The following is an 18,143-nucleotide window of genomic DNA, read 5'->3' as shown; positions in this document are numbered from 1 at the left end:
ATGAAGGTAGGAGTAGCAACGTGGGTCACTTGGTGCTTATTGCACACCCAGGATATCTTCTGTCTGAGCGTAGAACTTGCACTATTAACTGTTTTTCAGTTCTTGTTTTTTAAGCCAATCCAAAGCCAGTTATTCATGAAGAGCCCTAACTGAAATACTGTGATGGTTACTAAGTTTTGGAACATCTGTAAAGAGTAATAAATTTGTAGAGGAAGCTGTTTTCTAAAGGCTGTTGTCCAAAGTGGAATAAAGTGCTTCACATACTCCACAGATACTTGCTGAATTAATAGTAAATGTGTTTTCTGTCTCCCATTCTCTGCTCATTTCCTGTACCTGTTCTGTTATTCCCAGCCGTTTTCCTTCAGAGGCATCTGTGTTCTCTTTAGAGCAAGCTATTGCGTACCTGTATGTTAAATAATAAATAAATTCGTTTTCTGCTTTTATTGAAGACCAAACTGTTTTTCTATTTAGTGCAGTAGAGATTTCTAACTGAAATAATTGGCAATTAACTAGTTCAGACCACGAACTCGGCTCTCTCATAGGCACTTTTGTATTATTTCTTGATATTTCCACCCTGGCATCCTTCAATTCTACCATAAAAGATATGCTCAATGAAAGATAGAATCAATGGAAATTGTCTCTAAAACATGGTTCTTGGAAGAGGTTTGAAGACTGGTCTTGTGCACAGCTTCTCCAGCAGATGCTCGCTTTCCTACTTCCCAGAAGATGTTTTTACATGCCTGGGAAGTGAAAAGTGCAAATATTTTGCAAGATTACATTTTCTGATGTTGGAATGCAGAATAGGAATTCTTCTGTGGTCCCATTTCTAGTGGTTGTTTTTTTCCCCCACATATTTTTCAGTGCCATGAGAGGTCATGTTAGAGACAAGTCTTCACAGGAGAGAGTTTATTTAAGTTTCTAAAAAGCTAGAGGGTGGCATTAGGGAACAAAATAGGTGTGGTTTTGAGTGGGGACAAGAGTAGCAAGTTCACACAGGTGATCTCAGTCCTGTGCCATCTCTGTCCTGTCCTCTCCTGCATTGCTCCCAAATCCAGGCTATTGATGGTCAGCTCAGAAGCTGAATGCAGTGTATACTGCATGCACCAACAAATCAGAACAGGCTCCCAGCCAGGGTTTTCTGGGTTTGTTTGGGTTGTGTTTTGATATAGATTAACTGGATGATTTGTCCCTTTCTCTGAACTCGGTAGTTTCAGTTGAACTGAAAATGGAGCAAGAAAGAGTGATTGATTAATGTGAAATGAGCTTTGAAAACCTCAAACTTTCAGCCTTTGGAATAGATTACAGTATTTGTGTCTTTTCATCATAATACATCAGAATATCAATTAATTTAGAGAAGGGATTCCCAGGTTCATTTGTTATGTGCTGCTGATAATGGAGAGCTGGTAAGAACTCCGTCCTGGACAACAGAGTGCATGCAGTTTTTGTACCTCTAGGAATATACAGACCACCATTTGGAAACCTCTCATTTAAAGCATTCTCATCAGGATGATTATGTAATTAATCTGAAATTTTAGAACGTAATGACTTCAAGAGTATAAAATTATAACTTTTTTTTTTTTGTAGAGTTTTGGATAGTATTTAATACTCTTGTTTCTTCATTTTTGTTTAAGATGCTTCTTGCTGGAGCAGTACGAATTGCAGATAAAATTGAATCTGGTAAAACCTCTGTAGTGGTGCACTGCAGTGATGGCTGGGATCGAACTGCACAGCTCACTGCACTGGCCATGCTTATGCTGGACAGCTATTACAGAACCATCAAGGGCTTTGAAGTTCTTGTAGAGAAAGAATGGATAAGTTTTGGACATCGATTTGCAATGGTAAGCTGGAAAATTTAGTGTGCAGTTTGTCACCTTCAGGGCTTTTACTTTGAATAGGACATTTTCTCACAGTACTCTGCTGCATTTTAGTTATTGTCTCTGGTGTGCTTTTAATGGTCTGAGTGTGTCAGAGAATTGTGACCTGTTCATTTTTAACAGGAAACCTCTATGTGGCATATAATATAAAGTAAATAAAAATGAAGTGGTTTGAATGCAGTGGAGAGAAAAAGTCATGTGGCTTTTTTATGAGAATGAGGGATTGTAACTTATGTTATGGAGCTTATGAATGGAGAACCAAGAAAAACAATTAAGGTACTAAAGTGTAAAATGGCTGGAATTATTACTCTGATTTAAGGTTGAAGTGTTTATTTAACACATGGGCTAATGGGGAATTAGAATAAATTGTTATGACATTCTGTGGGCTCTGACTCTTAAGATGGTTTAGTAGAAATGGCATGTAGTTATGACAGGTGGAGATGGAATAACCATTTTTCCAGTTCAGTCTTAAATAAATTCCTACCAGTTTCACTCACTGGTAGAAATCAGTGGCTGTGCAGTAGAAGATGGGGAAACAACTGGAAGAGCTTTCCAGCTCTGCTCAAAAGTGAAGGCATGTCCATAAGTGAATATTGGGATGCATTTTTAGTAGTTGAAAAGTGCAAGTTAACATTATGGAAGACTTGCTTGTCTTGTTCACTACTGGAACATATTTAAGAGTTCCTGAGCTTCGCAGTGTTGGGATGGTACTGCAGACACACCAGACTGAAATGCAGTGTGCTCTGACTTCCAGCGAGTGGGACATGGAGATGATGATCATGCGGATGCTGACAGATCTCCCATTTTCCTTCAGTTCATTGATTGTGTTTGGCAAATGACAAAGCAGGTAAGATGCTGAAGAGTGTATTTCTATGAGGTATCAGTCTTTGACTTGGAAACATAATTTGTGTAGGAGAACACATTCCTTTACAGAGCAGTAGCTTGTTTACCTGGAGTTAGTTGCTCTGTGGCTGCACTGTGCACACAGAGGGAAACTTCGACTCAAAGTGAGGTACAAGGAGCTAGAGATTTTGTCTTGAAACCAAAATACCTGCAGTTTTTTATTTGTTTAAAATAGGCTTACAAAGGGTTTGCTGTTTACATAAATAAGAGTTATTGATGAGATAAATGATTTGTGTTGCATGTTCACTGGTGGAGTAGATGTTCATGTGGATTTATATTGTCCTTAAGAAACAGCAAAAATCTGGGCTGATTGTGAGCTGAGGTTAGTAGAAAGTTCTTTTATATATGTCTCAGATGTTAACATTTTTATCTTTATGTATACAGGACAGCATTTATACCAAACAAGCCTATTCTCTGATAAGTTTTCTTACTTCCATCACTGCTCTTAGCTCTAGCTCAGGGGAGATCTTTAAAATTAGTGATCCATAAGTACCAAAATATTCATCTTCTCATTTTTGTTCTGAAATGTTAAATTATTGAATGGAGTTAGTCTTCATTTTCCTTATTTGTGCCTCCATGAGCAAAACCTCAAGGTTTTTCTGAGCTTTTATATTGCAATTCTTTAATGGGGTAATTGAAATAGGTTGTCCACATGAAGGCTTTATTTCCAAGTGATTTAGCAGTTCTTGGTGCTTGACTCCTTTTTTTTTTTTTTTTCTTCTTTCCCCTCTCTCTTTTCTTTTTTCTTCTTTCCTTTTTTTTCCTCCTTGATCTGTGCTTTTATGGTAAAAGCTGTTAAACTGAAGTCTGTCTAGTATGTGATTTGTTTTGAAGGGAGGAGGATAACAGTTTGGTTCCATATGATCCTAGCACTCCCAGATCTCTTACCTTGTTCTGAGCATGGTTCTTAAAAACTTACATCATAGTTGCCAAAACTTGTATTCAAAACAGTCATCTTTGGTGCTTTACGAAAGTTCCCTGCTGTTGTACTGGGCCCTTGTCCAGGGGGTCTTGTAGACTTTCTCTTTCTGTGTATCTATATTTCAACATTAACATGCTATTTAGTATGGCTGGAGAAAATAAATGAAAAAATCTGTCCCTCTTTCAGAGGAAAGCTAATAACAATAGCAAAGAGAAACAGTTCTAAACACCTGGTAGGAACAAAAGTCCTCTGGGGAGATCCTTAACTGAGAGCAGCCTCTTCTATTTTTGTGATCTCCCTTGCTGCCTCCTATTTCTTGCTATAAACAGTTTAGTTCCCTCTAGTTTAAAAAACAGAAAGGGATGAGGGCAGAGGGGGAATCTATGAAACATTTTGCCAATACCACATTCAAAACCTGGATCCAGAAATTGTTCTGAAATTCGTGAACAGCACTGATACTGAAAAATCATTAATGTTGCACAGGAAAAAAAATAGAAAAAGTTGTTCTTGAACAGTTCTTGCCCACTTATTTCTATTTTTCAGTTGACTTGAACGCTTAGAGAATAGATGTGGAGACTGTGATTATATTGACACAGACCTTTGAAAAACAGGATTCCCTTTTACCGTTGCGCAGATCACTTGCTCATAAAACACTGATAGTTCTGTGCCTTACAGTTCATGGTAAACATATGTGAAATGTTCCAAAGCTCAAATGAGTGTTAATGACCTCAGGAGGGTGTAAGGGCTCTGGTTTGGACATGGGCTAAAAGCAAGCAAATAGGCTCTTTTGGGGTCTTAAGAGTTATATTCTTAAAATAGTCACCTTAAAACAGTGAGAGAATCTCTAACTTCCCACTAAGATACAAATTTCCAGATAGCTTCAGGCAATGAAATTTAGTCCTTCACAGCCTAATATTTTCCCTTGGGTTTATGGTCTTCATGACACACAAATATAATAACAGAGAACTTGAGAGAAGTACATTGACATCAGATTTTAATAAAAAACATACGGTGAACTGATTTCCCTCCTCTTTTAGTAAATTCTGGTGATACTGAGTAGCAGATGTCAAATTGGAAAGACCACATGTGAGCTGATGAAATACTGATGCCTGGTGAAAATGAAACAAAACTAAAATTTGCATGTAGCACTGCAGTTTAACTTCCTACCTTTCATGCACAGAACCCTCACAGGAGGAAGGTCTGTTTAAAGTCAGCTGAAAGTTTCATCCTGTTTGTTACTTGGTGTCAGCTGTTGCTGGAGGTGCATTTTTCACTGCATTCAGCAGTGCACTGTTCCTCTGTCTAGGGTTCAGTAAACCATTATTGTCCATTGCACAGTTGTTTGTGCCAAGTGCTTCAATGTTAAATGTTACTGTAGTACAGAACGAGTTCATTGATTAAAAAGCAAGTGTATTTTGAATGTCTCTGAATCACATGCCACTTGTCATCATCAGACTTAAACAAGATAATTTCTTTTTTTAAATGCTGCTTTAAAAAACCCCCAACAACTCCAGCAGCAACAAGTGGGAGATTTTAATGACCCATGTGTTTTCTCACAATTAGTGGATTTGACAAGAAGTATATTTTCATTTGGGGAATTTTTCCACCTGAATTTTCAAGCAGACGCTAATAGGCTGGGAACTACAGAGGAAGGCATTTTTAGGTCAGTGATTTTTCAGCAGCAGTAATAGAAGCTTTACAGTCTTGATACATCCGCTCCAACAGTACAACTGTTGTATCCAAAGACAGGGTTTCAATGAAGTGCTATCACTTATTAATAAACTAGTTGGAGTGCAACCACTGATGTATGGAATTTTGAATATGCTTCACTAGATTAGAATAGTGGCCATGTCAGCATCCTTCTGATTAGTATGGACCTGTCACAACACACAACCCTGATGTGACAAGGCTCATTAAATGCTTTCAGTTAAAGAGAGTCCCTTTAGGAGATGCTTTGTCTTCAAAGTTTTTTCCAAATATCATTTTGATGCTTTGCAAATTATTTTTGCTCTCTGTATCTGGTTGCTGCTTTGAGCTGGACACAGCAGGCTGAGGTCAGAGACCCACTGAATTTTCTCCTGACTTGGTTCAGCATACCTGCTTGTCAAGTTCTGTTCATACTTCCTTAAAGTAATAGCTGTGTTTTTAACATCATTGTTTTGTAATTAAGTTTTGGCACGATTTCCTAGAGAGAAGGAAGTTCAAAAGTACTAACTTAGGAACATGACAGAAAAAGAGATTTTGATAATCTTAATTTCCTCTATGCCTTATGAAAAGAAATGGTGAGAAGGCTGAAAACAGCCCTTGATTTGTGAGAGAAGCCCCAGTGTGAGCACACTGTGCTGGTGAACAGTGCACAGTCTGTAGCAGAGTAATAAGAAGGTTCCCATTCATTTTCTGTTTCATGATGCTGATAATCTCCTTACTCAAAATTTTCAGTCAAAAGTTGGTATGTATTAACTTGAGAAGTCTTGGAAAGAGAATGTTTTTACAATGTTTGACTTAGCTCAATATTCTTTTTATAGAACATTGTTTAAAACTTAGATCTTTCTGGATTTAATACAAGCACACCCATTGTGTGTTATTCAGCTCTTTACTTTCAACATGAATAAACATTTGCCCTTCATAAATCACAGCTGACACTGAAGAGGAATTTCTGGATCAGCTAGTTCACCCACAGTCCCAATTGCTGTGTTACTCCTCCTAACTGTAGGAGTCATCTTTATTTTAAGTAGCTCTTGAATACGCCAAAGTATTCAGTGTTCTTTAGTGGCACAAAGCAGAAGCCAGTCCTCCGCCTTCTACATATGTGAAATACTCACTTAAGATTTCTCCACATAACAGGAAATTCTGCCTTATAAATCTAAAACTTTGCAGTTTAGACTCCTGTGAATATGTATGCTTTCAGAGGGAGTGCACAAAGTTTGTTTCATTTGTCCTGAATATTATTCTCTTATAACATGCTCTTTATTGTTAATGAGAGAAATGCTTCCTTAAGTCTTCTCAATTTTTTATTCTTCTAAATGTCTATCATTCCATGTCTGTATTTGCTACCCTTGTCATACTGAACACAAAGTTATTTTGACACATCAAGCAGTTGCCATATGTAGTTCTACTGTGGTATTTGACTGAAGAAGGACTTTTTCCATCTGAATGGGCAGCAGCCCTTGGAGTTTGCAGTACTTCTTCCTTTATGGATTTTTAGAGCACTACAGATTAGGAGAAACATTTTCAGATTTCTGACTGATTTTCTTAGAATATATCAGGTAACCTCTGCTTGTGAACAAAATACCTAATGGTCCTCAGGGGAATAACAGTTCTTTCATTTCAGATGTACAGGATTGACTTTCCCATACAGAAGAAGAGGGATTAAAGGCTTATTGTATATAGCTGATGGTAAACTCAGGGGGTGTAATGGAGAAAAGTAACTTCATTGAGTAGAAAGTGAAAGAAAAATTTTTTTATATATGTTAAGCACAATGTATGTGCAGGAGTCTTTATTATTGAATTCCTTGCATGTTGAAATAGGAAATAAAACTCTTAAATGCCATTATCTTATTTTTTCTTTTTTTTTTCCCCCAAATGTTTTCTTGTCCCGTAATAAGATATAAAGCGTATGTTTAAGAGGGTTCAGGGTAGAGCAAAATACTGTTAGAGCTTCTTAAAATGGATTGCTTTGTATCACCAGTTTCACATCAGCTAATGTTTGTATTCTGGTATACTTGGATAATGAATGCAAAGTATAGCTCTGAGAAGTATTGGTAAAGAAGTACGTAGGTGAAATGCATTATTGAAGTGGGAGTTACTGAAATTGCTGAGTTTTCCTGAAAATAATCCCTAAATAGGAAAAAAAATCTTACCTGAATTATTTGGTTATTTCCTATGTCTGACTTTCTTCCTTTCTACTCTGCTTAAAACAAAATTCACAGTAATTTTACAATTTTTTTTTAATATCAGTTTCCTGCAGCCTTTGAATTCAACGAGCTATTTCTGATCACCATTCTGGATCACCTTTACAGCTGTCTCTTTGGGACTTTCTTATGCAACTGTGAAAAAGAGAGATTAAAAGAGGTAAATAATTTGTATAATGCAGATTCTTGGTTTTCTGATTTTATATGAAAATGCTTAGAAAATGACCTAAGAACACTTGAGCTGTGTTTTTGGATACTTTTGTCACATAGTCTTAAAAAACAATGCAGACATTACATTTCATGGTATGAGAAATATATACTGAGTGCCCTGCTGTTATGTGAGGTGGTACTTAGGTGTCTTTAGTTGTCATCTGTTTGGGGGGTTGGGGGTTTTAGTAAGTCCTCTTGTATATGTTTTTAGCCAAAATACAAAATTTTAAATAATACTAATTATCAAATTATATTAGCATTTCTATTACTATTTCCAGAGGAGCGCCTATGGATGACTTGGCAGGTTACTATGGGATATAACTGGATGGAACTTGTGGTTGAGGACTACAGAAATTTAAATTAACTAAATGAATGAAGTTAGGACTCAATGAAATATGTGTTTGTGAAAAAAAAAAAAATTAAAGTTCGTTAATATTCCAAGTACACTTTTGCTTACTTTTGGCTTTGTTGTTTTTACTACCTCATATTTTTAGAGCAAGTTACAATTCCTTGTGATATTTAGTTTTGCTTTTTTTTTTTTTTTTTTTTTTTTTTTGGTTTGTCTCTACTACTTCTGTAGGGGAAAAGTTGCATGTAAATACCACAAGATGGAGCTGAATAACATGTTCTCAGCAAATGCAGGGTTTCCAGACAGCTTTCTTTCATAAATAAATAGTCAGATGCAATTCTCAATAAAGAAATGCAATTTAAGACACAGCGGTAGTAGAAATACATGCTTTACAAGACTGAAGGAGTTTAAAATTGCAAGATGAATCTGATGTAAGTTCAGATTTCCAGTCTTTGATCTAATCATTATTATGCTGATTAAATTTAGAGTAATGCAACTTTCAGAAGTGCAAGTAAAGGTACAAATAGTCAATTCAAAGCATAATATCAATTATTTGTTAGGAGCAAATAGTGTGAGTGGGAAAATTGAATAATTATTTTTCACAGACGCTATTTTGGATCTTCCAAACTCCCTATCTCTTTACTGATATTCTTGTTAAAGCTAATTTTTTTAGTTTAGTTGGTCAGTGTGTAACCACGTATTTAAGTAGCTGTATATATTGCTGTAAATTATGAGCAGTACAAGTTGCTTTTGCTCAACTAGACCTTAGTGTCTCTGAAAATAATATGCCTAAATCTCCTTTTTCCATTAGCCTTGGACCAAAACAAGTGTTCAGATGTTTTGCTAAATTTTTAAGGCTGTTTAATGATCAGCTATCAGAAGTGTTCTCAGACTGCATGTAATTTTCTAGCAGATAAGGTAAATTTCACAGACAGAATTAGTGACACGTAGATACTAACATCATAGATTAAGATTTTGCAGTCCATGTCATTAATTATTTTAACTTTTTTTTTTCAATCAGGAGGTGAGCACAAAGACTGTATCTCTGTGGTCCTACATAAACAGCCAGTTAGAGGAGTTCACAAATCCCTTCTATGTAAACTATGAAAACCATGTGCTGTATCCTGTTGCCAGTCTGAACCATTTGGAACTCTGGGTGAACTACTACGTCAGGTGGAACCCGAGGATGCGGCCTCAGGTAAGAGCTTTCACATGTCTTCAGTGCTTTGGTGAAGGTCACAGAGATTAAGAGAAATTACTATTTTTCCTAGTGTCAAATGCAGCCTTTAATTCAAAAGTGCTCATCTGTTGCACGTATTTCAGCTGTCAGGGGAAAGGGTGTTTGTCTTGAAGATGATGCAGGATGTGTTCAAACTTGGAAAAAGGATGTTTTCCTTAAAGTCACCCGCAGACTAGGGAGTTATAGTATCACTGTATTGGTTTGTAAAGATTCACGGTCTTTTTTTGTCAGAAGATTACTTTAATAACACTTCTATAATACTTCGTAACACTTTTTAATACTTTTATTGCCTTAACCTTCTCGTAGTTTTGTGTACCTTTGTTTTTGATCATGTTTTGCCCTTTACCAACACTGACGTAAAATATAGCAGCAGTTTCTGAAAGAACTGGACTATACCAACTCATTTTGCAGGCTCTCCAAATGAAGCATCGCGTGGATGCTTGTTATCAATTGACTTTTATAGTTTTAAGCTGGCATACTAAAGATTAAACACTCCCCATACATGCTCCTTGATTCATCCAGTATTTGTTCTTATAAGTAATGTCTGCTATTCAGATAAATCTCTAAATCTCATCAGACAAATGTTCCATATGCTCTCATGCTTAGAAGTCTGAAGAAAGAACATTCAGATTGTGTCACAGCCGTAATATATCTGAGTGTGCTACACCATCTCTTTATTAAGGTAACATTCCAAGGTACCCCTAAGCATATTATGATAAATTACCTGTATTAAGTGATTGCTCAAAAGCTGCTTTCATCTTCTAGCAGTTAGAATGAGATGCAGGTTTCAGATTTATTAGACATCCACAAGTCAGAGGCTGTAGTAAAAGATGGTGTTCCAAGGTAAGTTTCAAGGACACTACACTGGTGGAAGTCCAGGTATCTGAAAAATATCTTCTAAGGTCCTGGGAAAGTCTGGATTGCTTGTTTCTCTCACTGAGGTGTTTCCTCTGAGCTGCTTTGTTTCTCTTGTACTTTGAAAGATGGTGTATTTTAAGTTATATACTTTTCAAGTGAAATTGTCAGCTGCTTTTTAGCAAAATAAAATCTTTCCTTTAGCCTGTTTGGTGAATATCATTTGGGTGGGTTTTGCACTGCCTGCAGTAGTGTCGGTTTATGACTTTATTTGATTGAGATCTCCAGGCCCTGAGAACAGGCTTTGTGAACCACATGAAAGCCAGTCCTGGTCTAAACGAGGGGAGGGTGGGGAAGAGATGATATAATGAGGAAATACCAGAGCTGTCATCAGTGAAAGCTCTGCTCACTGCCTCTCTGTCGCAGAGTGCTCTGCCTGCTTCTCTGGGAGATGCTCCTCAGTCACTCTGACACGTGACTCATTCACTGTCTGAGAGCAGGTCCCTCCATCAGCAGCTGAAGGCATCAAAATGTGATGGTCCTGGTAACTGCCTTGACTTTACTGCCACCTGCTTTTCTCAAGGGACTTTAAAGTGTTTCAACTTTTAGTTCTACCACGTAAGTTTTGTCACGTGGAGATACATCATCCCTTTCCTCTTGTCTCTGGCCTGAATTTATGTGATATTTATGACCAACATTTGGGAGTGTTTCACATCTACTTGGATAAATTAGCAGCAGAAATTACAATTTTTTGTTGCAGAATTGCATTCGCCAGTCTACTTATGAAAGCGCAAGCTTGTACAAGCACATAAATAAATAGTTTCTGCAGTCACAATATACTAGGTTTGCTTTCCTCTCTGTTTGCATTGTCTGTTGTCACACCCTGTTAACCAATTCAGTAACATTCAGACCCATTCAGTGACAGAAAAAAAGACAATGACCCTTGTGATACCCAGCAGGTCTTCACTTATCTTCAGTGAAAAAAATTCTTAATCAGTGGATTTATTAAAATAATGGGCATCCCTGCCTAATGATAAAAGGTGGTTTTGTTTAATATCTTTTAATGTGTACTCTCATTTTCAACTAAATGTAAGAGAAAATTAAATATTTAACGTAAGTTCTCTGATGATTAGTTCAAGGCAACCTTTTGCTGTTTTATCAGCCGCAAAAACATCTTCAGACAACTAGAACATGTTTATTGTTTTCGAGGAGCTCACCAAAAAGGAGAAAAAGCCCAATAGGTGAATTTAAGGGAGGATGAATAATAGTACTTTTAATATAATCAGAAGGGCTCTTTGGTACCTGTTTCCAACCAATTTTGTGTTATGGGAGAGAAGTCTCAAGAGCAGAAGGGCAGGTTTTGGTTGGAGGCAATATTTTAGGTTTTCGCATTTCAGCTTGATTAGTGAGCTTGATTTTTAAATGGACTGAGAGAAGTTGATCACTGCACTTCATTGCCTTTTCTATTGGACATGAGCATATATGACCTATAAATTTTTTTTCATTTGAAAATTACTGAATGTTAACTTGATATAACCATGTGTTTTTGTATTATTGTATGCTGTCTTAAAATACCTGTCTCAAACTTCTATTGGTGTGGTACGGTCTGAGCATGTTCTTCATTGCTCTAGGACATACAGAGTTCAGTACTATTCTTATGTTCTGTAAAGATTGCTTAGAATGATACATCTTCAGTTCTGCCTAAGCTTTGTGGAAGCCTGAGGTGGTGGTTTTGATAGTGTTTATTTGCCTCAAGAGCCCCATTTATTTTGTATTGCAATAGGTCCTGTGCACTTCAGGACGCGCAGCCTCTTTCCGTAGGGTTCAAAGCTCAGGAGTCTGAGAAGTGACCACTCTGCAAAATTCTAGGTTAAATGTGGACATCTCTTGTTGCTAAATTGTGCTTCAACAAGGTCATTCTAATTCTTAAGTGAAATAAAACATTCTTTGGTTTGAGTTTGGAGGTGTTACATCATTATTGACTTCTTGTCCCAAGAAAATTAGATAGATTTAAATTCTATCTTATTTGAGTTCATTGACTGAGAAGACCTTTTTCAGATTTGCCCTTTCTTTGAGTTGGAGAAATGTGTATTTGTATGTGGCATGTGGAAGAGAAGCTCCTCCATTCTCTCCTGCAGAGGTGTGGGCTCTGTGGGTATGTGCTCCTGGCCTTACAGATGACCCTACTAGTCTGGAGTACATTAGATAATACGATGCTTTTGAATTTTTTCAGCTGATATATATTTTTCCCTTTTCTAGATAGTCATTTTGTCCTCTTCTTGATACTGGTTTGAGTTCTGGCTGCCAGATGTCATTAGTATCTCTTTGGACAACTCTGGAAGGTGGGGAGAACACAACAATCATGTTCTTGAATATGATCTCTGCAGGGACAGTATTTTTGAACCAACATACCCTATCATTCATATGTGCAGACCATGAGTAAAAGTTCTGGTCCTTTCAATCCAAGCTGTGAGAGGCAAGGCAAGGAAAATAATGCATTTTAGTCACCAAATTTTGCACAGTCTATTAGGATATATTTAGTTCTTTTTATGCTTTCTTGGAAATGATGTTTTAACCCTTGGAGGACAGGGCTTAGTTTAATTTTCATTATATGTGGGGGTTTTTTTATTTTTCTATGCCTGGTAATTTTTCTTCAAGCTCTGTTCTGTAAATTTGGCCACAGTGTTAGTGTTAATACCATAGAAATCCCTGTAATTTTTCAAATTCATTCTTTCCTTCGTGTGTGGACTGTCATCCAGAGTAAAAGGCTAGCATCATCTATAACCTAGAAATTCAATTCAGCTACTGGAATGGGATCATGTGCTAAAGGCAATCCCAAAACTTCTGTGGAAGAGCCAGGGAATTTCTGTTGGCAGGTTAGCAGCTCACTTAAAGATGTGAAAGGGAAAGGTAGGAATAAGTAAAGCTGTTTGTTCAGTATATACAGAAATAACTGTAAAGTATGTAAATAAAAGCAGCTTACAGTTGCTGCTTTTATTTGCTGCTATTGCAGAAGGATTTGATGTGTTGAACAATTGAGCAATCAGATGTTAGCTGAGCTTCAGTGTCAATAAACACAAAATATCGTATAGCGAAAACAACAAATAAGATCCTGAGTGTCACTGGGAAAATTGCTGACAATAAACTGGAAAACGTAATTACTGAAAGGGTTTATCCTGCATGTAACAGGATAATGTGTAACTTCCTGCATATAACTTGCTGCCTGGCATGTGGAGTGTTCATGTATTTATCTCTACCTTCAGTCTCACTGCCTAGTGTGTTCCTCTCTGAGCAAGTTGACATTGGTTATGATATTTTTGAAAGTCCACACATTTGATTTACCACCATTTTGTGGCAGGACAGAGCTATCATATGGCTCTGGAACTGCTTGGCATTGCTGATTCTGAGTCCCTCTGTTTGAATGAAAGAGCAAGGCAGGAGATGTCAGGAGAAGGAACTGCCTTGTGGGTTGGACGGCTGAATGTTAACCTTAGCAAAGGAGATTCCATCCCTGCAGTTAATAAAGGGTTTCTTGTGAGATGAGGCAGGTTTTGGCCAGTACCTGTGTACCGGTTTGGCCAAATTTAGAAATATATCCTCTGAGAGGAGGCAGGTCACAGACCACCCCCTCCCCCACCAGGTTCGGGAAAAAATAAATTTTCCTCAAAGGAAAGTGAAAGAGAAAAAAAACTATTTATTTAACAAACACACGAGAAAAGGAAAATAATGCTAATTAATAAAAATCTCTGGCTGTGGAGAAAAAAACTGGGGAAGTGTCAGAGTCCTCCCTTTGGTCTCATCAGAGCTGGGGCTTGGCCCAGGGCCAGGCCCTCTGTGCTCGGTGGAAAGTCCTCCCGATGTGCTCTGATATTGAAGCAGTCCAGTAGAAAAGGGAGCAAATCTGAAATTCCAGGGAAGGAAAAGCAAAGTTCAACTCTCAGTCTCTCTCCAGAGAAAAATAAGCTGAACAACTGGCCAAAAGCTGACTGGAAAGCAGCAAACTGGGTGCCTCCTCCCTCCCCTGCCACAGCTGGAAAAAAAACCTGCTATCTGTGTGTGACCTTGAACAAGCTGCAAACTGCTTTGAGAAAGTTTTGCTCAGTTTTTCCTTCCCCCTCTCAGGCTCAGTTTAAAGGCATAAAAAGGCACAAAAATTAATTTCTGGGCATAGGGCAGTGATATGGGATACACATCCTAAAGTCACCCCAAGACAACCTGGTAGCTTCTCTCTAGTTGAGTGTCAAGATTTCCAGAGTCTGATTTATCACAGATAACTTTCATCTACAGATAAAAGTCTCAGTATTCAATCAGTATGGAATAAAATAGAGACTAACTGCTTATCCTGGATGCTAAAAGAAACTGTGGTTACCTGAGAAAAATAAATTGTTATCCTGTAATGAGCATCAGAACATGCACAGAATGGGAGAAGCTAGTACTGTGCAAATAATCTTCATTTTTGAGAGTTTCTAACACATTTGGAAGGACAAGCACTCAATATCTGTCATGTCTCAGCTGTCTAAATCTAAATGGGCTGTAGGTTTTAACAAGCAATGGCTGTAGGTTTTAACGATCAGCTTGTAGCATGTGCAGTTTCCTGAGTCTGGAAATCTATCAGTTGTTCCAGTTCCCACCTGGTAGGATTCATAATTTCTGTTTGCTAGTCCTTGCTTTTCTGGAAGGCCAGGGGTTTTTGCTTAGTTTCTCAGGAGCACACCTCTACAAGAAGTGTGGAAGTATTGACTATTATTGAAAACTGCTGTCTTAGTCATTTGAGATTGCCTTTTGCTACAAGTATCCTGTTAACTACACTGTCAGAGTTCCAGTTCTTCACAGAGAGAAACAAAAAGCTCAAGTGAAAGATACTGTTGTCTTTCCAATGCACAGAGTAGGTTTTTGGAAAACTGACAGTCTTACGTCAAGCAATGAATTTAAAATAACCATTTTCTTCTGCAGCCTTTCTTCCCTGTTGCTAAAATAGATAAAGTGTGCTCACTGAACAAGACAAAATGCATTCACTGTTGAACAATTTTCATGTGAATGACTGTCCTTGAGCTCGTACAGTAACACACAGTAGATATCCATCCAATTAAGACTTGGCGGTACTGTAAGTGAGTAGCTATTATAATTTCTCTTGTATCTATCCTTGTGTTGACAAATTTTGCTATCCAAAAGCACTTCAGGATCCTGAAGGATTCCTTGGGAATGAAAATTTGAAAATCAATACTGAAAGTGAACTGTAATAATTCTGTGAAGAGGAAGGCTTGAATTTTTGAGGAAATGAAACTGCCTTATGCCTAGATGGTTTTTATATGGGATGTAGTATGTCTATGGTATAGCATAATTATAGTTTCTCTGTGGGCATAGTTTAAAAAAAACCAGTATTTTTCCTCAAATCCTTCCCCAGCAGGAATAATTCATCATAACTGTGAAGTCGTGTGTGCTCAGCATTACACTACACCAGGTTCTGCTTTTGATGTATGTGAATAATTCAGTTTAAAAAATGGTTTCATATCAATGGTATTTTAAGCAATAAAGAATGTTTTTAGCAGTGTTCTAAGTATTTTTCTGCTCAGTATAGGCAGTAGCTACCCTATCGATAAGGTGGAGGAAAAGCACCTGCTTTTGAATGAAATAGGCAGCAAAGGAAGCTAAATCAGGAAAATAACCCCCCACCCATTTTAACTGGTCAATTTGCAGGAACCTACAATCAGTTCTTCCTGAGTGAAGAATGTTACTTGGCTCACTCAATTTTTGCAGCATTTTACTGCTTTTTACTGTTTGGGAATGGGATTTCAGATATTGCAGGTGTCATTAGTAGTGTAAGAATCATGTCAAGGCTTACAGGGAAAGAGACTGCATGTACCAGAGAGGAGAAACTCTTTGGGGAGACAGGGCAGCTGGCAATATCCTGGATAAGGAAGGGAAGGGAGAAGAAGCAAGTAACAGGGAAGAAGTGCAAAAGTTGAAGGTAGCTACAGGTGAATAAATAGGTTGTATGAGGACGGGATCAGGTCCTATGTTGAATCATGGCTTGATGAAGAAAAGTTGAACTAGAAACTTAGAGGAATGTTGAAATGGGAAAAAACAGGAAAAACTGTTAATCTCCCTAAATAAAGTCTTCCTGATTAATTGAATATTCTTTTTATTTTTTTTGTTTACAGAGCAAAAAATTAGTTCCTTAAGATAATTAAGTGAAATAGAGGGAGTGGAATAAAGCTAGGGATTTGAATGTGATGATACAAAATTTGGTTAGAGTTTAAAGCCAAACAGAAGGATGCCAGAATTGTCAACAACAGGGAGAAGTCTGTAAAGCTTATATTCAGTGCTCAGGGTGTTGCTCAGGATGGATACAAGGACTTGGGGCACAGGGTTTGGATAAGAGGCTGGAAAAAATTGGTTATGAGGTAGGGGAGCAGCATGTAGTCTGACTTCCTGAGTCAATATTACAGTAACAATTGGAAAAAAAAAAAAAAGGCAAGGAAAGAAAAAAAAACCACACAAGGGAAAAAGAAAACCTCTGAAAAGTCTTCCTGAAGCATTGCAGGTAGATTCTTCCAGCTTTTTGGTTAATGCCTGGAGTGAGGCCAGAGGATCCAGGCCCTTTCCCCACTGCTTAGTGCTGCTGGCAAACTCCAAATTCTTGTTGCTGTTTGGTTCTGTTGCTAGCTATATTAGATGTAAGTGCCAATTTTGTTTTGGAGTGATCAGCTTCTAACTGTTTGTAGTAAATTTTATGTGTCTAGAGAAATCTATTTTTATTTCTTATAAATAGTACATGGCAGAATTTTTTGATGAGGTTAACCCTCCAAAATCCATTAAAAGGCATGTAGTACATTCACTTTTATGTTTCTACTTCATTTTTACTGGATTATTTTGTTAAATCACAGAAGTGAAATTTACTGTTTTTCAGCACATTGAGGTAATAGTTTAAATAAATAGCACATCCTGAAGAGCAATGGCCCAGGCAGTTTTCCAGCCCAGCCAAACTGTAGATGCACTGCTGGGTTAGGTTTCATCTATGTAGGCTCCTCTCGTGCAGCAGAAATAGGTCTGTGCTTTTAGCTGGGTTATGGACAGAAATGATGGACCCGGCTGTAGAAGCTGAGTGTTGCCTGGCAGCATCACTCTGGGGACACTGGTGTGACAAAGGAAAGGATGCACACTCTGCTGAAAATCTGTGGACTAGAGCAGCAAAAATAACTTGAATGCAGCTGGGTGATAGGTCCAGAGTCATCTTTTGAGCTTCCACTCCTAATTTGAGAGGCAGAATGAGAGAGTAGAAAACAGTACAGTTGCTGTCAGCCTCCCAACAAATTCATCTTAGACAAACCAATTACATGATTTCTTAACAAGACAGTAATAAAAGCTTACCTTGGAGACACTACTTGTGCTGTGCAAGTAACACTTGCAGGGTTAAGGTGGTAACAAGATCTTTTAATAAATGATCTTCAAACTTCTTGTTCCTTACAGACTTTGTCGCTCTTCCATTTCCTTTTATTCTAAACAGTGGCAAAGTGAAGAAGAGCCTCGTTCACAGCAAGCCATTACAGGTGTTATTGTGAAGGTTGTTGGCCCCATTTCCTTCTGAAGAAGGCTTTGTTTGAGAGAGGAATCTCATGATGAAATAGAACAGGGTGAAGTGACAAAAATGGAGATGGTTATCTGTAAAAATTTGTACAGGATGGTTTGAGGCTACACTGACAGCAACAGGTCTGCCTGGGAATAAGTGTTTAGGAAGTGTAGAAGCTAACTGAGTTTAATTTTAATGTTTCTCATGACAGAATTTAATTCGTGATGCTTCATCTTTTTACTCTTCTCCTCCATCTAAGATGGAAAGAGGCTTCCAGGAAACTGCGTAATTCCATGTTTTTCTTAATGA

At 37.6% G+C, this 18,143-nt stretch overlaps 1 protein-coding gene across 6 annotated transcripts in view; it reads left to right on the top strand.

Moving 5' to 3' along the window:
• Positions 1-18,143, top strand: part of MTMR1 (myotubularin related protein 1) — a 39,770-nt gene that overhangs the window by 15,475 nt on the left and 6,152 nt on the right. For 5 of the 6 annotated variants that reach the window (XM_039571891.1, XM_039571888.1, XM_039571890.1 and 2 more), the window contains 4 exons: positions 1,632-1,838; positions 2,629-2,721; positions 7,657-7,770; positions 9,191-9,367. In XM_039571891.1, coding sequence (XP_039427825.1) covers positions 1,632-1,838; positions 2,629-2,721; positions 7,657-7,770; positions 9,191-9,367 — 591 coding nt within the window. Of the gene's footprint in view, positions 1-1,631; positions 1,839-2,628; positions 2,722-7,656; positions 7,771-8,400; positions 8,601-9,190; positions 9,368-18,143 lie in introns of those variants that run through there. The other variant, XR_005604670.1, reaches the window with a different exon arrangement.

Source organism: Corvus cornix, chromosome 4A, assembly GCF_000738735.6.
Source record: "Corvus cornix cornix isolate S_Up_H32 chromosome 4A, ASM73873v5, whole genome shotgun sequence".
In the NCBI taxonomy this organism is placed as follows: Eukaryota; Metazoa; Chordata; class Aves; order Passeriformes; family Corvidae; genus Corvus; species Corvus cornix.
Note: the sequence above shows the minus strand (reverse complement) of the source record. Positions and strands in the feature narration are given on the sequence as shown.